Source organism: Argopecten irradians, chromosome 11 (assembly GCF_041381155.1).
Source record: "Argopecten irradians isolate NY chromosome 11, Ai_NY, whole genome shotgun sequence".
Taxonomy (NCBI): Eukaryota; Metazoa; Mollusca; class Bivalvia; order Pectinida; family Pectinidae; genus Argopecten; species Argopecten irradians.
The window spans coordinates 26,764,091-26,790,020 of NC_091144.1; the positions used below are offsets into that span (position 1 = coordinate 26,764,091).

At 34.1% G+C, this 25,930-nt stretch overlaps 2 protein-coding genes across 3 annotated transcripts in view; both read right to left on the bottom strand.

Annotated features, from left to right (window-relative positions):
- Positions 1 to 1,242: 1,242 nt before the first annotated feature.
- On the bottom strand, positions 1,243 to 14,308 carry LOC138334512 (methyltransferase-like protein 27). The gene is made up of 4 exons (XM_069283172.1): positions 14,237 to 14,308; positions 2,280 to 2,408; positions 1,698 to 1,836; positions 1,243 to 1,289 (listed from the first exon to the last, which is right to left on the bottom strand). The coding sequence occupies exons 1-4, from the start codon at positions 14,306 to 14,308 to the stop codon at positions 1,243 to 1,245; spliced, it is 387 nt and encodes a 128-aa protein (XP_069139273.1).
- Positions 14,309 to 16,608: 2,300 nt separating this feature from the next.
- LOC138335142 (coiled-coil domain-containing protein 186-like) overlaps positions 16,609 to 25,930 on the bottom strand; it is a 36,890-nt gene continuing 27,568 nt past the window's right edge. For both annotated transcript variants that reach the window (XM_069284090.1, XM_069284089.1), the window contains 2 exons: positions 24,198 to 24,347; positions 16,609 to 21,107 (listed from right to left, as the gene is read on the bottom strand). In XM_069284090.1, the coding sequence (XP_069140191.1) occupies positions 21,009 to 21,107; positions 24,198 to 24,347 (249 nt within the window). In that variant the 3' untranslated portion in view covers positions 16,609 to 21,008. The remainder of the gene's footprint in view (positions 21,108 to 24,197; positions 24,348 to 25,930) is intronic.

Consider the following 25,930-nt stretch of genomic DNA (forward strand, 5'->3'; position numbering starts at 1 on the left):
ACAAACGCTGCATTCTCCAGGGTGACGTTCTTTGACCAACGCTTTTCTTACAATCATTATGCACATATCTAATAAGAAAATCAGGACTTTTAGGTCCATAATTGATACATTTATTAATTTATTTTCCATTCTTAGAAACACCGAGGCGATATGCCACTTGATCATGTATTAGCCAATGAAAATAGTTTAAAATCAGAGCATATCTATTATAGCCGGGTATTAAAAATGTGACGTACTGATAATAAGAGTATTTATAATTTAACTATCCATTATTTCACGGATCAATTTTCGCGATTACATTTATGAAAATACATGTAGTGCTATCAACCGACATTGTTATGTCCCGCAAAAATAGCATCCCAGAGGAACTAACACCACTGTTAACCAAGTAGATATCGCGTGCAATTTAATATCGCGATTGTTTATCTCCGCGAATCAATATCTACATAACATGGAAACATTTGTAAGAATATTATAAGATGAATAGTGGTTAAATATATTTGATATACCACTCTTGACACATCACATTATCTTACAGATGTAAAAGGAGTGGGTCGGTGTGGTTTGTATATAGTGTTAAATACCGTCTCGGGCAATCAGCTGACGGACCATGCTTCTTTGGCTCAGTCAGCAAACCCGTATTCGATATCTGGTTGGGCATTCGACAGAAATGTGTTTTCTCTATTCTTCGACACTTGTATATATACAAGGGACAGGGCTATATTTCATATGATATTGTCATGGACACTTGCGGAATATTTCTATTTCTATCTCTATTTCTGCACTTCATAGCTGAAGGGATTATGATATAAAAAGTTGAGAAGATCAAACTGACTGAATCAATGGTGTTCTTATTGAAAAGTATACATATGTACCTGGCTTAGTAAGTCGTATCATCTCTCTGATGTCAGAACATGCAATAGTTGGCTCCACGGAACATACAATACTGATTCCTAGTATAGCATCGTAATAATCTGTAATAATGTAATACACAAGGGATGGATGGTTTGGTTGAACAACATATTAATAGATAACAATAAATAGTAATTAATCAAATCGCTTTGAGCTAATAATTAAATTTTGAACATATGAGAAGATAAGAGCATTTTCCTCATCAGTCAGCTCATCGGCACCGAACAACAGAACTTAAATTTGATAAGTTATAACACCGAAAACACACGCAAGGAGTTTGGAAAGATCATGGCAGAGGTCGTCGTAAGTTTCGTTCTCATTACATGTACTTTAATGCAAGGGATAAGGTGAAAATTTAGGGAGTCGTCGTGCAGCCACTGTAATAGTAAAAAGAGCTGTCAAATGAAGGAGGCATGCGTTTTAAGTCTGGTTAATAAAGGAGCAAAACTGGAAGGGAATGGATGCAAGAACAGGTACATGTAGGTCAAAAGTTATTGACAACATTTGTAGTATGATGATGAATTCGAATATTCCGCGAAGATAGCATCGCAGAAACCGAGGAACGAATATATTTTAAGGAACAGACTTATTTAGGTAATGTTTATCACGTTTACTTTCCATGGGCAACAAACCTCTTTCAGAATAGAATTCGACTTTGTAAAGATTTGTGCTGCCTCCAGTTGGATGTTGTCAGCTTTAACCCTATATGCATGTCGAAGAAGAAGAGGTGTTGTGTCTTAGAGGATAAGGGCATGAGGAAAGTATATAAATATATTGGACATTACCTCCTTCGACTGGTGTAGAATGGAGTCCCTTTACTTCAGCTGTGATGATGTTACGGTACACATGTTTCTGCCGTGCAATATTTAACATTTGTTCGGATGTATCCAGAATATCAATGATTTCAAATCCTTCTTTTTTCAACTGCAAAGTCACAAAACAATATAATTCAAAAACAACAACGACAAAAATCACATTACGTAAGAGTTTTGTTAAATTTGATTAGTTGCTTTTTTCTCTTTTAGATATAAATATATGTAAATTGGCCTATTTGTTGAAAGAAATACCACAACTAAATTTAAATATCTGTGAATTTTAATTAATATTAACTTGTGATACCATATAGCCTGATTAAACGAGCTATCAATTAATATGGTCTAGAAAATGTTATCCTCGAAATATTGATAAATGAATTACACTATTCTAATAACAAAATCGCGAACTCTAGCAACCGAAAAAATTCATTTTTTCATTTTGAATCAAAATCGCGAAAATTTTGCCTGCAAAAATAACCTATTATATGATATATTTAGCATCTCACCAACTCTATCTGCCGTTGTATATAAGTTGAGTAATAAAGGACATACCTCTTCTCCTACCAATCCAGTTCCTCCTCCAATATCTAATATAGCCTTTCCTTTTCTGTCGACTTTGAAAATCTTGGCTAATGCTTTGGCAGCAACAGACGGTCCTTGATAGCCTAAAGCCTTCGATTCCTGATGATAATACCGAATAGAATGTACGATTTGTCATGAATGTATTTAAATGCTGCCATGTTTCAAAATGTCAGTAAGAAAAGGAGCATCTACTCGAAACTGTAAACGAACATGTAGACGAACACGTAGTGTTAGTGCTATTTTGGAATGAAGAAGGCCCTATAGTGGCTGAATATATATTCCATAGAAATATGGTGGCTGATTACGGCCATCTCGTGTTGTTGTGTTGTCGCCTTGTCGTGTTGTCGCCTTGTCGAGTTGTCGCGGTCTCAAACTGCGACAACCCGAGATTTAACAGTTAAAATGTCGACTTGTCGCGTTTTTGAACCGCGACAAGTCGACAACACGACAACACGACAAGTCGACAACACGACAAGTCGACATTTCAAACACGCTAATTAGCGCGTACAGAATCTCGTGTTGTCGCGGTAAAATGTCGACTTGTCGTGTTGTCGAGTTGTCGACTTGTCGTGTTGTCGCCTTGTCGTGTTGTCGACTTGTCGTGTTGTCGAGTTGTCGACTTGTCGTCTTCCTGTTACACATGCGCAAATCATATGAAATAGCCACTATCTTTGAATATAGAAAACTGAAGTCAATGCTTGTGTATGGTGGCATATGTCTGCCATCGATTTGCCGACTTACGACTTAATAATGTCGACATCGTTAAGGCATTAAGTCGACATCATATCGGAAGATGTCGACATAAACAGAAGAATATGTCGACTTACCACATGTACATGCCCACATAATGATTCCAAGATATTTATGTAGACAGTCGGTAACTCGGCGATTTATGTGTTTATGCTCGGGTGTGACACCGACTTGTCAGTTATTGATGTCGACATCTAAACTAAAAGATGTCGACATCTGGTCTTGAAAGTGGAAATCAAAGGCCACCCTTTCATAGAGCACTGTGTATATGCAGCAAAAGCCATACAACAGAGATCGACGTTGATTTTGTTAATTAAAGTTTTTATTTATTTGATTTCAAAATAAAAAAAAATTGTGATCCTGCACATCCCGGCCATGAAACTGTAGCCTGCGTGTACGTAGCTGTTAGCCCGAGCTAAGGAAGTGTACAACGAATTATTAATATATATAACCTTGGGTTGAAAATTCGTTTCAAAGCTGTGTGTGTGTTTTGTTGATTGGAATTCGTACCAAGTCCATGTAGTACATACCGTACTATACTATATTAAAAGAATGAATGAAAAAAAAAAAAAAAAAAAAAAATAAAAAGATTTTTTTTATGTTGTATTTTCTTGTGAATCCCGAAAAATACCAGTTACCTAATTTAAAAGCCATAAAGGTCACAGTATAGGTACACAATACACATTGGGAAACCAGCTTTACTTGTTAGCTTGGCCTGTCCATATATATATACATAAATATTTACATCCCTCGATACACTTATATAAAGGAATTTTTGTTACGGTCTTAATGGTCAGATTCAACCTTTGGGCTAAAAATCCTCCAGGAAGGCGGTTTTAAACTCCCAACTCGCGATACATCTGCATCTATTTTTCGTAGTAAAAACATGCGTTCTTTGTAGTCAAACGTAGTAAAAAAAAAAAGTCACGTGCTTATACCTCATTCATGCCATTGGCCGGAATATACAATTGTGTTATGGGTAACTAGTGATCACGTGATTTTGTGTTTACTTCCGAATATGGTGATAGTTTGCTTGCCATTTCTTCGGAGAAATTGATTTATTTGAAAATATTTAGACTCCAAAATGTTATTAATATTGCATGCATATCATTTTGACTTGCACATATGCACTGTTTTACTATAAATAATGAACTGAATGAGTTGTAAAACTGCCATTTTCACGTTTTGTAAATAAATGATATAATACGAATTGACCAATTCAATAGGTCTAACCGTCTAATCTAAAATCAGCGAAGATCGGCTACTCCCGGCTAAATTCGTAGAATTCTAAATTTATATTTATATATATTATTACCTGCTTTAGGGTTCAGAACATATACATATATATCACAGAGAAAATAAGGCCAAATTATGTGTAAATACCAGGTCAGAGAAATCACTCTATTTGGAAGTAAACACACACTCATGTGACCACTAGTTACCCACTAATACAATTCCATATTTATTTCGGCCAATGGCATGAATGAGGTATAATCACGTGACTTGTTTTACTACGTTTTACTACAAAGAACGCGTGCTTTGTACCATTATAGGGGAAATCCTCCGCGGATCGTGGTTTCATTTCCACCATTTGAAATTGTTAGCAATACTATCATATCATAGTTTTTTTTTTCATATTATTTCCAAACAAATAGTTATAAGTTTCCGCATAGCCCACTTAGCTTTTTGGGAATCTAATACATACATGTACATGTATGTACACATATACTAAGAAACACGGGCTTATGTGCTTACATGGCTGCTTCCCGCCTGGTAAATTGGGACCTAGGACCTAACTCATTATGCTTCGGTAGGTTCCGTACGAAAATGTATCATTTTGTTTTCTCCATAGATTGAAAGGTCTCAAGGCCCTCTACCAATATTGTGAATTTCATGGCCCTGGGGTCTCGGGAATTTTCCCCAGGAGATAGGGTCTTTACCATAGTTTAAATAGGGAAACACATTTATGAGCATTATTTGCTCAATTTTCAAAGGAAACATATGTAATGGAATCAAATACTCTTCATATATTAAAAGGTTAAATGGATATCGTCACTGGCTGATTTCATGGGCCTGATAGGCCAATATATGGTGCTTATATACAGTGTATGTATTTGTTTCATTCTGTATCCGAACTCGGGTGACCAATCAGAAAAAACCATGCATGGTTGACAGGTGGCTATGTGTTTTGTAATTCCTGCTATATAGACTTCATTTTTAGTTTTCCCATGTTATAAAACATTTCCAAGAGGAAAGAAAAAGGTAAACAAAAATACAGAAATAGAGAAAAGATCCATCTTTTATTGGCATGATTTACATCAGTCAGTAGTGGGTACCAAGTTCATCAAACTTTTTAAATGTGCAACTGCAGGGGCGTAGGAAGAAAAGGGTCCTCCTGCACATTTTTCGTACTTCATTTTAGAAAATTTTGCCGCTTTGCGGCGCATTTCCTAAAAGTTCAAGCACGTAATGTCCAAACCTTTAATAATAAAAATTCAATACACATGAACTAAACTAAAAATGTCCATCAAGGGATTCTACTATTTCAAAATGCTTCTTAAAATATTAAATTGTTTATATGTCTAAGCAACACAATTAAATCAATTCATTATTTTTTTTTAGTTAAACAACAATGTGCTGATGGTGTGAAGACGTATGTTCAGATCGAGCAGGGTTGCATAATGGTATGACGACATTCACAATTATAATTTCTAAATGCAGGTAAATGTAAATCGAAAAATTACCACGTTAAGAACGCATTAAAATCCTCAAAATACACCGTAAAACTCATCTTGGCCATTCCAAATCGTAATATTTTTCGCGGGGGAGACCCCCCCGGACCCCCAGAACACCAAAGTCTCGCGCATTCGGCGCTCGCAACATCATCAAAATCATATTTTTTTTCCGGGGGAGATCCCCGGACCCCCAAAACACCAAAATCTCGACCCTTCAACGCTCGCACGCCATTTTGCATATTCATTAATTTCCTGTTAGCGTCGCCATTGATGTGGATGTGTACAAGGATTATATGTAATGATTTATGAGAAAAAGTATATAAAGTATATATGATTGTGTGTTGAATTAATCTCCTCCTGTGTGACCTATTGCAATTGTCTTTTGGCTGGCATCATCCAGTGTCTGTTGTAAACAATTTACAATCTTCTTAATAACCAAGAACCTCATACATGGACATGTTATTTGGCCATAGCATGCTGGGATGAAGGGATACAGAGTTTGTTCAAATCAATGATCTTGACCTATGTGCCAAGTCACAGGGCTGAGACATATTTATTTGTTTGTTTAAAAGCAAAACATTATTTATAACTGTGCATATCGGAATTCAGGTGACTGTTAGACATAAATGTATATATCCTTATTGCCTTCTGCTCATTCTCAAATCTCATCCATTTGTAAACAATTCAAATTTTAACAAACTTCTTCTCCACAACACGGTTTTTCTCATTTTACAGCAAGTACAAAAACAACAACAATCAAATAACGATCATGAATATTTTGTATTGATATTATTTTTTTTGCAAATTTTCAGCAAAACAAACATGTTTCAAATTAAATTAATACACATATTTGATTAATATTTAAAAAGGATTTTTTTTTATATCATAGCAAAGGTACATGGGTTGTCATTTTAATCAAGGGAGATAAATCCGTTTTGAAGGATTTTCCACAAAGTGGAAAAGTTAAGATTAATTCACTTCCCATGCATTATTCAACCAAATTTAGCCTGGTACATTTCCTGGTCAACATCAATTATAATTTCAACACAAATTAATTAGATGATGTTTCAAGTAATTGTCGAGTATATATACATGAACTTTGACATCTGCCATGGCACAACATGTAATCTTCAATTTATCAATGTTTCACAATCAACGTCTACTCTAAGCCTTCTGTTTCAAATGGTGGAAATGAAATCACGATCCGTGGGGGATTTTCCCAATAATGGTACAAAACACGCGTTCTTTGTAGTCAAACGTAGTAAAACAAGTCACGTGATTTTACCTCATTCATGCCATTGGCCGAAATAAATATGGAATTGTATTATGGGTAACTAGTGATCACATGAGTGTGTGTTTACTTCCAAATAGAGTGATTTCTCTGACCTGGTATTTATACAAAATTAGGCCTTTTGAAGAAGATCTTACTTTCTCTGTGTTATATGTATATGTTCTGAACCCTAAAGCAGGTAATAATATATATAAATATAAATTTCGAATTCTCGGATTTAGCCGGGAGTAGCCGATCTTCGCTGATCTTAGATTAGACGGTTAGACCTATTGAAATGGTCAATTCGTATTATATCATTTATTTACAAAACGTGGAAATGACAGTTTTACAACTCAGTTCAGTTCATTATTTATAGTAAAATATTACATATGTGCAAGTCAAAATGATATGCATGCAATATTAATAACAGTTTGGAGTCTAAATATTTTCAAATAAATCAATTTCTCCGAAGAAATGGCAAGCAAACTATCACCATATTTGGAAGTAAACACACAATCACGTGATCACTAGTTACCCATAATGCAATTGTATATTCCGGCCAATGGCATGAATGAGGTATAAGCACGTGATTTTTTTTTACTACGTTTTTACTACAAAAAATAGATGCAGATATATCCCGAGTTTGGAGCTAAAACCGCGTCCCGCGGGAGGATTTTTAGCCCAAAGGTTGAATCTGGCCATTAAGACCGTAACAAAAAATCGTTGTGCCTTTATTTAAGTGTGTCGAGGGATGTAAATATTTATGTATATATATGGACAGGGCAAACTAACAAGTAAAGCTGGTTTCCAAATGGGTATTTTGTATCTGTACTGTGACGTTTATCAGTTTATGGCTTTTAAATTACGTAACTGGTATTTTTCGTGATTCGCAAAAAATGAAATCTTGAAAAAATCATTGTAATATAGTATAGTACGGTATGTACCACATGGACTTGGTACGAATGCTAATCCACAAAGCACACACACAGCTTTTAAACGATTTTTCAACCCACGGTTATATATATTAATAAATGATTATGGCCAAGAGGATGGAAATTCGTTGTACAAAGCAGAGTCCTTAAATTGCACTCTAACTTCCTCTGCTCGGACTAACAGTTACAATGTGTACATACACGCAGGCTACAGCTGCATGGCCGGGATATGCAGGATCACAATTTTTAATTTTGAAATCAAATAAATAAAAACTTTTTCTGAATAAACAAAATCAACGTCGAACTCTGCTGTATGGTGCCGTGCTGCATATACACAGTGCCCTATGAAAGGGTGGCCTTTGAATTCCACTTTCAAGACCATGGCCAGATGTCGACATCTTTTAGTTTAGATGTCGACATCGATAACTGACAAGTCGGTGTCACACCCGAGCATAAACACGATTAATCGCCGAGTTACCGACTTTCTACATAATTATCTTGGAATCATTATGTGGGCAGGGTCATGTGGTAAGTCGACATATTCTTCTGTTTATGTCGACATCTTCCGATATGATGTCGGCAACTCGATGGCAGAAATATGCCACCATACTTGTGAATATTTGGTGTGTTTGTAATATATTCGATGTACAAAATTGTTTAAAAATCATATTTTCCCCATTGTTAACTCTTTTGAAAAGTATTATACTTAACGGAAATTATAATATTAAATTAAATAAATATTAACAAAGCAAAGGATGTTGTCAGAACACAGAACAAAAATGTTTGTATAATGAACAGTGACAGAGACGACAAATGTATATCAACTTAATATTGCAAAATATCCTTTTAAAATATTGTGTTATTAATCGGTTAAGACTTATTATTCAATTTGAAGAATTGAAGAGAACACGGCTGATAAGACGAAATATTATCTATTATTACTAATTACTGTACTAGGTTATGTGTGTAGTACATCAAACAATAACCTTGATTTAAAGGGTTTGTGACACAAAAAGTGATAAGTTGTCTATAGATTGGCTAATAAAGAATTTGATGTAAAACGATTAGAAAAAAAAATCATAAAAACTTTCATTTAGTCCAAAGCGTTATAGAACAGATAAGGTGTTGTGCCCCATCTTTCTGGTAATTAGTTCATGTATTTTGATCATCAGCATGCATTACAATGTACATAATGTAAGTATTTTTTATAGAATTTATATATTGTACAGTTAAACAGTAAGATTTACCCTGGAAAGTTTGAATGTGTAACTCGACTGCAGTAATTCATACAATAGTATACAATTGCTGGAGCATAGATACTTCCAGGGGATATCAATTTAATGGAACTCTGCATGCAAAAGAAAAGTACACAATTAGTATTTCTGGGTCTAGAAATTCCTAATACACAAAACATGTGTTCATTTTACGAAGTGAATATCATAATTATATAATAATCTTTCTCAAAGCGATCAATTTGTGGTTAAGAGAGGCTTGGCTAATTATGATACATTCAAGTGTAATTGACCTGTGTTAATATGGTCCGAATATGCTAAGTCAATAACAGCAACTCAAGTTACATTACGCAAACATTGCGTTCTTCAGGGCGGTGTCCTATGGTCATAGGGATAACATGGCTGCATGAATGGATGAGATATATCACCCATTCTAACCTCCATACATGTATGAAATATGTATTTAGCGACTTATTTTTGTGTTTCCTTCTTCTCCCTTTTACTTGTTTATTCTCCCCTTTTTCAATGATGAAAATGGTTCGCATAATGGTAATTTCTGGGAAACTAATAACCAGGATTGCAGTGTACATATACACTCTTTCATATCGGATACGTTTACATACATGTATTGCAAGATTATGTTTTTTTTCACAATTGTTAAAATTAGTCACATTTCGCTTTTTGTCGATGACCCTACGCTACATTTGTGATAAATGTAGCGTAGAGTAGTGCCATCATCCGTGGGTCACTGAAGATGGTGTCAATCTAGAGTTACACATATCTTAGCAAGTTTATTACTGAGTCCTGTACATTTATATCGGTTATCGGACTATCAGACGTTCGGACTAATCAGACGTTCGGACTAACGGTCGTTCGGACTAACGGTCGTTCGGACTAACGGACGTTCAGATTAACGGGCCTTCGGACTATTAAGCCTTAAGGACAAGGTGGTCACCCAGGCAGGTGACCTATCGACATCATTTTCATTTGTCTTCTATCACCATAAACATAACAATTCCATAATCTTCTCAACTGGTCCGAATTCAACTAAACCTGTTAGGAAACATGTTTAGGATAAGGTAAAGTGTAAAAATCAAGCGGCTGATCTCAACAGGGTAGCAGATCTACATATATATGTAGATATTTGAAAAATCTTATAATGTTGCCACGCCTAGGAATCAAAGTTCAATATACGCTATTCGGATAACATATACATGTACCTATATCATAGATGTTGTATGGCGGCTGGGAACATTTTGTTTTATTAATTACCCGATTTTATTTATTGATTGGTTAAGCTATATGTGCCGTAACTGGGCATGTATTTCTTTCTTCAGGAAACTATTGAAAACCATCAGGTTGTTTTAAGGTGTGATAATCATTCAAATGGTCAGAAAACCATGTCCGATGCCTTGTAAACATTATTTACAAGTCAGAATTTATGCCTTATGTATGTTAATATGAATGCATACCTGCAGTAATCATTTTTTTATTTTCTTATTATTTTATAAAAATGTTAAATGAAATTGTCGACCACATCTTGGCTTCATAGCCTGACCGCATACGTAATGTCAAAATCATTTTCAGTACTTATTCATACTAGTAAATGTAATTTTCAAAAGGTTGATGGTGAATAAAATATCAAAAAGCTCTTGATTCGTGAGTATGAAAATTACGGCACATACATGTATATAATGCTTTAAAGACCCACTACATGTACCTTTCCGAAACGAAAAATTCAATTAGCATTTGCTTCTTAATTGTTTTCATTTTCATAATATGAATTAACAAAATAGTAGCACATCTAAAATTAAAACAAAATCATTTTTTTCTTATACTGATTATCCAATGTAGACACAGGATTAATTGTCTACATGTAGATGGCGATTCAATAATTTGGACCCATCGGAGTGTCATGTATAGACCATTTTAGACGTTTTATGAGTTTAAATACAAAAATCGGTATAATCGTAATCTACATGGTGATATATAGTGAGAAGGAATGGATAGATCCCGAGACAAACGGAAATTAGTCCATCTACATGTAGTTTTAACGGTTAAAATCATATTCCTAGTAAGTCTTCACAAAAAAGGTTACTACCGTTGGTAAGAGCAATAATTTTCTTTTCAAAATCCTACACAACTATACAAAGTGCTGTCACTAAGACGAAAGCAGCCGAAAAATTATGCATATATTATAAGCCGGCTTTGATCTTCATCATATAAATGTTTGCACATTATATAAAGAAGGTTGCACATCATATAAAGAAGTGTGTACAAAATTAAAAAAAAATTGTACCGAATATAAAGTTTAATTTTAGCTACATATTATAAAGGAAAATGCATCGAATATCTCGATATAATGACGGAGAATAATGGTAAATGTATCGAAAATAACAACGGAATTTCTGAATATAAAGATAAAAGCAATGCAGATAATAAGATATACATGTACAGTGTATAAGGCTGTATATATGTTATTATCCCGCCCTGGTAGAATAAATAATAACCCAGGCCGTACGTAGCCCGAGGTCATTATTTTAAATTATACCAGGGCGGTATAACACCATATGAACCGAAACTGAGGTCCTTATTTTTTGTACTAGATATGTATCTATGTGCATGTTAGTTACAAGAAAAAGCATTGACCATAGGACACCACCCTGAAGAACGCAATGTTTGCGTAATGTAACTTGAGTTGCTGTTATTGACTTAGCATATTCGGACCATATTAACACAGGTCAATTACACTTGAATGTATCATAATTAGCCAAGCCTCTCTTAACCACAAATTGATCGCTTTGAGAAAGATTATTATATAATTATGATATTCACTTCGTAAAATGAACACATGTTTGTGTATTAGAAATTTCTAGACCCAGAAATACTAATTGTGTATTTTTCTTTTGCATGCAGAGTTCCATTAAATTGATATCCCCTGGAAGTATCTATGCTCCAGCATTTGTATACTATTGTATGAATTACTGCAGTCGAGTTACACATTCAAACTTTCCAGGGTAAATCTTACTGTTTAACTGTACAATATATAAATTCTATAAAAAATACTTACATTATGTACATTGTAATGCATGCTGATGATCAAAATACATGAACTAATTACCAGAAAGATGGGGCACAACACCTTATCTGTTCTATAACGCTTTGGACTAAATGAAAGTTTTTATGATTTTTTTTTCTAATCGTTTTACATCAAATTCTTTATTAGATCTTAATCAAGGTTATTGTTTGATGTACTACACACATAACCTAGTACAGTAATTAGTAATAATAGATAATATTTCGTCTTATCAGCCGTGTTCTCTTCAATTCTTCAAATTGAATAATAAGTCTTAACCGATTGATAACACAATATTTTAAAAGGATATTTTACAATATTAAGTTGATATACATTTGTCGTCTCTGTCACTGTTCATTATACAAACATTTTTGTTCTGTGTTCTGACAACATCCTTTGTTTTGTTAATATTTATTTAATTTAATATTATAATTTCCGTTAAGTATAATACTTTTCAAAAGAGTTAACAATGGGGGAAAATATGATTTTTAAAACAATTTTGTACATCGAATATATTACAAACACACCAAATATTCACAAGCATTGACTTCAGTTTTCTATATTCAAAGATAGTGGCTATTTCATATGATTTGCGCATGTGTAACAGGAAGGCGACAAGTCGACAACTCGACAACACGACAAGTCGACAACACGACAAGGCGACAACACGACAAGTCGACAACTCGACAACACGACAAGTCGACATTTTACCGCGACAACACGAGATTCTGTACGCGCTAATTAGCGTGTTTGAAATGTCGACTTGTCGTGTTGTCGACTTGTCGTGTTGTCGTGTTGTCGACTTGTCGCGGTTCAAAAACGCGACAAGTCGACATTTTAACTGTTAAATCTCGGGTTGTCGCAGTTTGAGACCGCGACAACTCGACAAGGCGACAACACGACAAGGCGACAACACAACAACACGAGATGGCCGTAATCAGCCACCATAATAGAAATGATTTTGATTTTACTTTTAATTTATTTTGGCCTTTTATTTCGGATTATTAATATACTTGCTTTATACCTTGTTTATCTCTCTATGAGCCACGAGTTGACAATTGATAAATTTTATTTCAATTCTGTTTTCAAATACAATTTAATTAGAACCTTACTCAACTTCATCCTTCAATAACGCCGCCAAAATGATACTTTCAGCCTCAATTATAAATGTTATGAAGCCGTGTTTGGCAAAATTATATTTCTCACATTTAATTTTCAAAACAAAAGGCTTGAGCAATGATATCAATATATTATTAGGGTAGCCTACGTATATAATGAATTGATATCATCGCTCAAGCATTTTGCTTTGAAGACAACATATTACAAATAACATAACGAGACTTCACAAATTAAAACAATGATGCAAAGCAGACTAGAGTTTAACACGTATAAACAGGAAGCCAATAGAAGCTCAAACTTTTCAATGGTGGTAATGGTGTAAAGTAGGTAACTTTTGTAACTGAAGAAAAATGCAAAATCGTCTGCTCCCGTTTTTGATAGCAGAAAAAGTACCATTAAGGTCATGACCTCAGATAATGTATATGAGCTTATTTGTAATAATAATTTTGCTTACCAAGTATTCAGGCGTCATTCAAATAAAGGGAAGTACATTATATTGTTATCAAGTAAGCATCAGTCTAAAGAAGTTTTGGTTCATTGGTACTACTCATCAACCTATAAAAGTACGAGGTGCGTGTTTTGGGAGACTGGTGTATTGGTGTTGTGCTTTCTTGTTTTGTTTTTACATCCTATTATCAGCCAGGATTATGTAAGGACAGCCTCCCATGTATGTGGTGTGTAGCGTGTATGAAGAAAAGTGGAACTCTCTTTGTTAGAAAATACTATAGAAAAGCACTCCAATATTCCCCGGCAAAATACTTTTGTCATGTGTTTTATGTTAAAACTAGAATACATAACTTAGTAGCACATTACCTCATCATAGCTGCAGGCTTTCTCACAGTGGTAGAGTGTAGAAGCTGGCTGCTTTGCCTTAGCAATATCCATGGTATCAAAGTGCTTCCGAAGTTGTCTGAATATACATTTATTGTATGTGGATTCAAAAGCTTTACTACCATAACATATATACAAATAACATACATAAACACAATTTATGAATAATTCATTGTCGTACTATGCATTAATTATTGGTTAAAATATTTTTTCTATTAATATATGATCCAATTTTATTGCAAAGCAGCATTTAACAGAGACTTCGGATATAGCTGAACAGATGGTATGTGAACTCTGACAAAGACAGATCTAGTTACAAAGTTATATTTCCATGCTTATAACGTCCTCAATACTAAATGTTTACTTCTTTGTGATAAAATATAGAAGTACAAAGGACAGAGAAATGCGATTACAATATGGTACATCTAATGGACGACTATATTGATTACAGTACTGGTTATTACCCATTTATCCAGGAACCGTCAGCTTTATAATATACCATTGATATACTATCCGCTCACGCATCAAACTGTTAAACAACATCTGTACTTATATAACTACTACTTCCGTCTTTGATGTCTATTTCATCTTAAATTCGTCATTAAACCATAAAGGACCTGTTACACCTACCATTGAATTTTGCCCACGAACCAATTTAACAAAACCCATGTGAATTTTGTAGTACTAAGACAGTGAACTTGTAAGATACCTTTAAAAAATCCAAAAGGCCCCAGGGGCCTGTGCTAGGGATGATTTAATGTTGCCATTATTTTTAATATTTCTATATTGAAGTAAAATTAGAAGCTCAAACTTTTCACTGGTGGTGATGGTGTTAAAAAAGTAACTGAAGAAATAAAAGTACTGCTTTTGAAAGATAAAAATACCGTTTGTCAGCAGTGGAGCATCTTTAATATAATGGCAATGGATAAAGCACAAGCAATGAGTCACTGTGACAACAGCAAGATGAGCTAAAATTAGTTTTTATACAAAACAGACACTGCTGGTTTTTTTTTATACATCCTGTTTATTACATGTTTAACCACATATTTCACATTAGATGTGGTGAGCTATCACACCTCATAATTAAAATAATTGCACTGATCAGCTGTATTGATTACACAGCTGTAAACAAAAACAACAACAATGGAATCCCACATCACAATATCCCATTTTAGTTATACTAAACCAACAACAGTGACCTCCCATTGTTATACATAATTAACCACTAGGGTGACCAAACACTAACTAGAGTTATCTCCCATCGCCTCTGATACAACCACAAGAGGGTGTTTCTGACACATTTAATCCTACCATGGTTACATGTACTAACAACACATTCTTATACAGAGCAGACACTCTAGTCTAATATATATTTCTAGCAAATAGAAGATATTGAGACACAGCTCTTTCACAATTAACAGCAATCACAACAAATGTTTGGGATAGAAAAAGAAATCAAATGAAACATAATTTTTGTCAAAGCATATGGAATTGTCATAACAATTGCATAGAAAACGTATCTTTCAAAATTATTATAATCAAATTTTAACAAAAATCTTCACAATATTAGCAAGCATATAATTTGGCGAGAGATATGCTTCAATAATACATGAATTTAGAAAAAAGTAATAATATCTGACATTTAACTGCCTAGTTACAGTTTTCATCATTGTTGTGACTGGAATTCAATAGATTAGGTTTTGCATATAAACATATATTTAGCATTTTCTGGAATCTGTAGGTGTCAGACTAAACAATACATATAGATCACACATGGAAACTCATCATTACTCTACCGTATGTTAACTAGCCCAATATTCAAGTTACCTACTTAATACTGATATCAGGACATGTGAACTAAATGTATGTAGGAAGTAAAACCTCGTAACATGTACACTGATACCATTATTAGTATACATGTATTAGAGTGAGAGTTTAAAAAATCCAAAAGGCCCCAGGAATTCACAGCCAATCAAAGCCAAGCTTAGTATTGTTGAATTCACAGTCAATCACAGCCAAGCTTAGTATCTTTGGAGGCTGTAACCAATCACAGCCAATTTAAGTTTTCACATTTCTAAAATTTGCTATCAACTGCTAGGGATGATTTAATGTTGCCATTATTTTTAATATTTCTATATTGAAGTAAAATTAGAAGCTCAAACTTTTCACTGGTGGTGATGGTGTAAAAAAGTAACTGAAGAAATAAAAGTACTGCGTTTGAAAGATAAAAATACCGTTTGTCAGCAGTGGAGCATCTTTAATATAATGGCAATGGATAAAGCACAAGCAATGAGTCACTGTGACAACAGCAAGATGAGCTAAAATTAGTTTTTATACAAAACAGACACTGCTGGTTTTTTTTATACATCCTGTTTATTACATGTTTAACCACATATTTCACATTAGATGTGGTGAGCTATCACACCTCATAATTAAAATAATTGCACTGATCAGCTGTCTTGATTACACAGCTGTAAACAAAAACAACAACAATGGAATCCCACATCACAATATCCCATTTTAGTTATACTAAACCAACAAAAGTGACCTCCCATTGTTATACATAATTAACCACTAGGGTGACCAAACACTAACTAGAGTTATCTCCCATCGCCTCTGATACAATCACAAGAGGGTGTTTCTGACACATTTAATCCTACCATGGTTACATGTACTAACAACACATTCTTATACAGAGCAGACACTCTAGTCTAATATATACTTCTAGCAAATAGAAGATATTGAGACACAGCTCTTTCACAATTAACAGCAATCACAACAAATGTTTGGGATAGAAAAAGAAATCAAATGAAACATAATTTTTGTCAAAGCATATGGAATTGTCATAACAATTGCATAGAAAACGTATCTTTCAAATTATTATAATCAAATTTTAACAAAAATCTTCACAATATTAGCAAGCATATAATTTGGCGAGATATATGCTTCAATAATGCATGAATTTAGAAAAAAGTAATAATATCTGACATTTAACTGCCTAGTTACAGTTTCATCATTGTTGTGACTGGAATTCAATAGATTAGGTTTGCATATAAACATATATTTAGCATTTTCTGGAATCTGTAGGTGTCAGACTAAACAATACATATAGATCACACATGGAAACTCATCATTACTCTACCGTATGTTAACTAGCCCAATATTCAAGTACCTACTTAATACTGATATCAGGACGTATATATCAACTAAATGTATGTAGGAAGTGGAAACCTCGTAACATGTACACTGTCACCATTATTAGTATACATGTATTAGAGTGAGAGTCTGAAACCAATCACAGCCAAGCTTAGTGTTGTTGGATTCACAGCCAATCAAAGCCAAGTTTAGTATTATTGAATTCACAGCCAATCAAAGCCAAGCTTAGTATTGTTGAATTCACAGTCAATCACAGCCAAGCTTAGTATCTTTGGAGGCTGTAACCAATCACAGCCAATTTAAGTTTTCACATTTCATTAGAATTCTAAAATTTGCTATCAACAGGTTTTTATGTGATCTGATGAGTAAGTGAGGAAATAAGATTAAAACATTTCTAATATCAATGTTAGCACTAATGTTGTCTTCTTGGTAATCTATTAAAGAGTTATTTGAGAGACAGTGCAGATTTGTAAGGAATGATTTGCTAAAACGGTCTATTTGCTAAAACGGTCTCATTTCCACAATAACAGATTTTACACATCATATAAATTTTAATCATATCACCAAAATCCTTATGAAGGGAAACACTTATTCTCATGAAGTTAATAGTGTTCAGGATTCTTGTGTAAATCAATTGCATTTTTCCAAGAAAAACAAAACGGTAGAACAATATGAAGAATCAAAACCCGTCTTTGCAAATAAATATAACATAACATATTGTGTGATTGAAAGGAAAGACAAATTTCACTAATTTCATATGAATATTGACAGAATAAAACAAACTTATAATTACACATCAAACAATTATATCACATTAATTATTGAATAACCATTATTTGACAGAGGAATGGAAATTTCTGTATCACAATGAACTTTTGTTATTTGACCCACTCAAAGCTCAAAACTTCAAACAACAGGGGGAAAAGAGACTGTGTAAATAAATAATTACAAAACTGTATCATGGAAATTAGGAAATATTGTAATAATTTAACCAGCAGTCAATTATTAGAATTAGGGCCAATAAATTACACTTACTAATTATGAGATTCTTGTTTATAGAATAAATAGAAAGGAATTGCATTTCTTTCCTATCACATTTTTTCAAAAGAACGTTCATCAAGCCATTCTAGGAAAATATCAGTATTTAAATAAGCTCAACAGCCGACAAAGCTGTCAGAGCATGATAAACCATACTCATCATTTGACCAATCACTGATGTTTAATCATGTAAATATATGTCTAATTACCACAAAAAAATAATATAAAATAACTTGTTCTGTTTTTGGTGGTTGCTCAATCAGTACTTCATTCCATATAGGACATAGTGTCATGTTCTTTTTTTTGGCATGCAATTAAGTATTTATTAATATTTTTGTCTTGAAGTAAAAAGGGAAGCTTAAACTTTTCAATCCTGGTAATGGTGTCAAGTAACTTTTTATAACTTAGAAATATTAATTCATCTGTTTCTGTTAATGCTGGCATTTATCCAAGTTTATGAGAAATACTTAAATAAAACCTGGAGCTATCAAAGTTTTATCAATGATTGAAGAAGCTAAAATTTGCAGACACTTTACCGAAATAGAGTAATTGAAGTATTACTGTTATAAACATGCAGATTTAGCCTGCATTTATCAGATAAAGTAAGCCATCTATTGACTTCATATCGAGAAACATTTCTCTTTATTCCTATAAACATTAGTAAAAGTGAATAGTCGGGCAATGAAAACCAGTCTAAATGCTTTCATTGGCCTTTCAAAAGTCAACGATGGTCAAGCTCTGCTTACATTGTCCAGTTTTGACCATTAAAATTACCGGTATCGAAAGGCCCAATGTAACTTTAGCAAAGTTCTACAAATAAATTCTGAAAGCGAGGCTGCGTGGGAATGTCAACATAAACATAGCTAGCTAGGGTGACGTATTAGGATTCCTGTTATATAAATTCATTTCTTTGCATATAGAGCAATTTTGATGGGCAATTTTATTTTTCTGTTTCATAAGAAATTATACTGGATATATCAACACCATTTTTACCGACTTTAGCCTTTCTTTGCCCAACTATTCACTTTAATATATCTGCATATAATTTATTTCACTTTTTTACGTCTATGAAGTGGATATAGAGAAGGGAGATAATTCATACTATGACATGATACTAGAAACAAAAAGATAAATCACTTTCACTAACTTTTTATATCTGATTGTCAACTGTCTTTAAACTCTAATATTTTAATAAATACTCTATACACAACAATAATATCTATCTACAAGAAAATATTTTAGATATTTTTAAAGGCCCACTACCTTACCAAAAAAAAAATAAAAGTTTCTTAAAAGCAATAACAACATTCGAACATTTATATTGATGGCCTTAAATGAAGTTATAACAAACAAAAAATGAAAGCTGCTTCATGCTAACAGTAAGGCTTCATTTCGCTGCTTTGTCATCTGGCACAATTAGTCATCTAACATTCAGTAATTTTAGAAGTATTTTTTAAATGAATTGTTCAGAAGGTCATCATACGTGTAGTATTCCTACGACTATAAAACTATCAATCTTGTTTTAAAAATAAAAAGCCATTTCGGAAAGGTAGGGGGCCTGTAATTCATTTTTGTTTGAATTAGTGAACTGAATTTCAATCTTCTGCAAATACATTTAAGTATTATATAATACTATCTTGTTTCACTTTTAGATCTAAGTTTTCACTTTAATGTATAATTTGGTCCCATAATTTTTTTTCTGAAATTTTGGCTTATTCAGACATGCATGACTGATTAGACTGCTATCCCTACCTAATCTGTCTTTATATGGAATTTCAGCATATGTTCTTTACAATCAAGTGATCAAAATAACTTAAATATCACAAAAATTATACTGACCATCTGAAATGTGATTATATACCATACATTAACAACCACAGAATAAATTATTACTTATACACAACATACATGTCATATTACTGTGACAAATGGAGCTGCTATATCAGAGCCAATATATAAAATAAGTATTCAAACAACAGCTTCATCTTCACCCAATCGGTGTTTACTATAGATATGCAGGGCAAGGCATCAAATAAAACATTACTTGTCTGCCAGAAGAAAATGTAAGATTTGCACATAGTGACTTTAGTTAAGCAAAATCACAGGATAATTTGCATTTGCCTATCAGACAATATATATCCAACTTTTACTCGTCCACAGTTGGAATATGTTGTCTGTGAGCCATGTATCACCCCCTCAACATTGGACTTTGTTTGCCCTGCATTGTGTAAACTTGCACTTGTCCTTTTTATTTGACGACTGCCTTTTTACCTAAACTAACCAAAAATTTAAGGTCTCTCGACCGAAACAGGTTCATTTCAATTCCAGAAACATCATCATATTTGGAGTTGACCTATGAAAATTTCATTCCCAACTTTACAGTGAACATTTACTGTGCAGATTTATATCCTCGATGATGAAATAAGATGATAACACAACCATTATTGTAGTGTAAACAACACAGTGCAGAAGATCTAGATCAAGAACAATGACCTTGACCTTTCAACTTTGTCCCAAGGTCAACAGATCATAATGCACACAAACTCCTGGTTGTCAGGTGTCACCGTGCGGGCTGTTTCTTTGTCTGTGTTGAGAGCTGCAACTGTCTATTTTCTTGTGAGAGTCGGGATATTTCTTCTCCAAGTGTGTCAAGACTTTCCTGAAACATTAAGAAGTATATATTAAAGTTTTCTAGAAGAAAACATTTCAATCTAAAATGAACATTACATGTCTTAAACCTAAAGCTATATCAACATACCATTTCCCCAATAGGTATAATGAAAATGATATGTCCAAATCAAACCTAAGACTGCATCACCTTAACTCTTCATTAAACAATTTTAGTAAGCTTTTATGTGAAACCAGAACAGGACAAATCAAAGGTGAGTTAATCTACCATCTCTCTTTCTCTAAACCTACTGGAGAATTTGCATGGTCTATCCAACTCAGACAAACAAACTAAAGGTGAGTGAATCTACCATCTCTCTTTCTCTAAACCTACTGGAGAATTTGCATGGTCTATCCAACTCAGACAAATTAAAGGTGAGTTAATCTACCATCTCTCTTTCTCTAAACCTACTGGAGAATTTGCATGGTCTATCCAACTCAGACAAACTAAAGGTGAGTTAATCTACCATCTCTCTTTCTCTAAACCTATTGGAGAATTTGCATGGTCTATCCAACTCAGACAAACTAAAGGTGAGTGAATCTACCATCTCTCTTTCTCTAAACCTACTGGAGAATTTGCATGGTCTATCCAACTCAGACAAATTAAAGGTGAGTGAATCTACCATCTCTCTTTCTCTAAACCTACTGGAGAATTTGCATGGTCTATCCAACTCAGACAAATTAAAGGTGAGTGAATCTACCATCTCTCTTTCTCTAAACCTACTGGAGAATTTGCATGGTCTATCCAACTCAGACAAACTAAAGGTGAGTGAATCTACCATCTCTCTTTCTCTAAACCTACTGGAGAATTTGCATGGTCTATCCAACTCAGACAAACTAAAGGTGAGTGAATCTACCATCTCTCTTTCTCTAAACCTACTGGAGAATTTGCATGGTCTATCCAACTCAGACAAATTAAAGGTGAGTGAATCTACCATCTCTCTTTCTCTAAACCTACTGGAGAATTTGCATGGTCTATCCAACTCAGACAAATTAAAGGTGAGTGAATCTACCATCTCTCTTTTACTAAACCTAATGATGCATTTGCATCGTCTTTTTAATTCTGACAAACTAAAAGTGAGTATGAATTCCTACGACTCCATCCCTAACCAACTTTAGGATTACATGTTCAACATAATCTAAAGGTGCATCTACCTATACCCATCCCATTTTAATGGTACTAAAACATCTATCAAATCATTAATTAAGATACAAGAGATCCCAGAGGGATCTTGGCGCCCACCAAAGAATGATCTATGTCTGACAAACGAAAGAGGGATCTTTTCTCTGCTCTTCAAACTTTCACTACATATTACTACATATGGAGAAAGATCCTTTGAGTACTTTCTGAGATACATAACAGTAACAAACTTCAATTATCAAAATCCATGATGGCTACCTATCTGCCATTTTTTTGACGATCAGTCCGAAAATGCAATATGCACAACTAAGATCCTAGTTGAACTTACATATAAAATTTGAGAAATATCACTTCAGTACTTTCTGAGAAATAGTGGTAACAAGCTTAAACTATCCAAATTCAAGATGGCAGCCTGTCGGCCATCTTGTTCATCAATCGGTACCAAAATCCAATATGCATAACCAGGGACCTAGGGGAACCTGCACAAAAATTTGAAACAACTCCCTTCAGTACTTTTTGAGAAATAGCGGTAACAAACTTCAATTGTCAAAATCCAAGATGGCGGCCTGTCGGCCATATTGTTGAGCAATCAGTCCCAAATTGCAATATGCACAACTAGGGCCTTAGGGGAACCTACATGTGAAATTTGAGAAGAATCCCTTCAAGCCTTTCGGAGAAATAGCAGTAACAATCTTTAACTATTAAAATCCAAGATGACGGCCTGTCGGCCATCTTGTTGACCGATCGGTCTGAAAATATGATATGCACAACTAGACCCCTAGGGCAACCTGCACATGCAATTTGACACAGATCCCTCCAGTACTTTTTGAGAAATAGCGGTAACAAACTTTAATTGTCAAAATCCAATATGGCGTCCTGTCGGCCATCTTGTTCACCGATCGGTACCAAAATTCAATATGCATAACTAGAGCCCTAGGGGAACCTACATGTGAAATTTGAGAAGAATCCCTTCAGCACTTTCTGAGAAATAGCAGTAACAAACTTTAACTATCAAAATCCAAGATGGCGGCCTGTCGGCCATCTTGTTGACCGATTGGTCCCAAAATGCAATATGCACAACTAGACCCCTAAGGGAACCTGCACATGCAATTTGACACAGATCCCTTTAGTACTTTTTGAGAAATAGCGGTAACAAACTTCAATTGTCAAAATTCAAGATGGCGGCCTGTCGGCCATCTTGTTGAGCGATTGGTCCCAAAATACAATATGCACAACTAGACCCTTAGGGGAACCTACATGTGACATTTGAGAACAATACCTTCAGCACTTTCTGAGAAATAGCGGTAACAAACTTCAATTGTCAAAATCCAAGATGCCAGCCTGTCGGCCATCTTGTCGACTGATTGGTCCCAAAATACAATATGCACAACTAGACCGCTAGCGGAACCTACATGTGAAATTTGAAAAAGATCCCTTCAGTACTTTCTGAGAAATAGCGGTAACAAGAATTGTTAACGGACGGAAGGATGGACGGAAGGACGGACCACGGACCACGGACAAAAAGCGATTTGAATAGCCCACCATCATCTGAAAATTAAGATGATATAAAGGTGCCAGCCTCCACCACCAAACTAAGCATTACATATCAGAGGCCTAACTAATGGAATATTTAGTCTGATCTCTGCCATCTAATTGAAGCTTTAAGTATTTCATATTCTTTATTTGTATATTTCAGAGTGATTTGCCCTTGCAGCGAAGTATTGATTATGACACCATTTATTTGCTAGCGTAACGTCATACTATTCACGGTTAAAACACGAGTTTACGTTCACAAATAATGACCTCACAATGGATACCTATTCACAAGAGAAGTAACTCTGTAATATGCAAAGACAGAATTACCCAAGAGAGAGAAGCTCAACTTCAGGTAAGTCTGCATTCCCTTAATCATTTAACCAAAGGGTGTTGAACAACGTGTACCTTTAAAGTGATATTTTTCAGTAAGGTGTCCTCTAACACAGCCTGAAGTTTTTTGTTGATCTCGAGTGAAAGGTCTAGAGTCATGGTCCCGTCAGTTTGGTGGGAGCTGTACAGGGATCCCATAATGCTGTGTTTCTTTGATATCTTTGCCTGAAGTAGAGAAACGGAAATTATGTGACGGCGTATTCATCAAAAATATGTTTGAAAATAAATCACTTTTTATAGTTAAACACCACAAACAAAAGAATTGTATCTAATCCAGGGCCCAAAATGAAAAACATTCCAATTAAGTTTCTCGGACTGTTAAACTCACTCACCACAGAAAGTTCATAAAGTCCAAAAAGTTAGAAGAAGTTAAGACAGTTGAGATGTGTCTTTAAGAATGAATGAAAGTTCGGAGTATATGACATGTCAATAATCAAGAACAACAAATGCTAGAGGGATCAATGGATTATTATCAGTCATATGAAAATTGAATCTTTCCTCTACTTTCTTTTTCCTTTTAAGATCCCTTCCATACATTGGTTACAGTGGTAACAGCTAGGAATTGTTTATACAAATGTACCATAAAGAGACAAACAGAGTGGTGCTTGATATAATTGGATGGACCACAAATTCATAAAACATCAAAATTAATTATAAATGGAGCCGAGCCAAAATTTCAAAGCTATTTCATGATCATGATGATATGAGAATTAAAGAATATACTTGACATTTTAAGATGAGAAAGGAAGTGAATTCATGCTATATTTATCAGGACCAGTCAAAATTAATTTCAATACATAAATAACATGTTTTTCATTCAAAAGATATCAGTAATGAAAAGTATGTCACGTCAAGAAAAAATGAATTTTAAAATTTTGCTAAAAATATCTTTAAATGTCCTGGAAAAGAGGATAATATATCAAGGTGTTTTGATTCGCCATTAAAAACACTGGCCCATCACCCTTACATAAGATTTTCCCTATAGTTGTAATGTTAGTTATGTGTACCCCAGCCACCGGACTACTCTAATGTATACCTACATATAAATGAGGAGGGTTACATGTTACAGCTATACATCACCATCCTGATTTAAATATTTGTACTATAATCATAAGATTTTTATCTCCATGATCACATGCAGAGAGGATATTTTCTGAACATGGCTCATTTAAAGATCTATTGATTTCATGTGTGCATCCAGAAATCAAAAAAGCAAATTAAAACACATTCCACTGACAACTTATAAACGCACAACATATTTTTGGGATAGTGCACACTAGGGGGAAATAGTGTCCTTCAATAAAACAATGCTATGAAACATCGCTTAATCAAATACAACCATGTACTTTCAAAGAATCTGATAACCAACGCTACTATCAAAGATACAAACACGGAAAAACATCTACTGGAAACAACAATAAGGTAGAAAATCACCTAAAGGTCAAATCAAGGTCACCGTTCTATCAAAACAATACTAAATCTATATATAGAAGTAGAGACCGACAAAACATATTATATTGTGATCAACAAATGATTAGATTTCCAACCTTATTCTCAATAGCATTTTAGTCACGAAAATAATCATTTTGAATAAAATTCTTCCATATTTTGGCATATTTTAAAATGTCATTTAATTTATCATAAATGAAAGTGGTTTTTTTTGTGCAGTTGAATAAAATTAAGCTGAGGTTGATAGATTCAAATAATTAAAATTTATGTCACGCCTGCAGAATACAGAAAGTAACCTT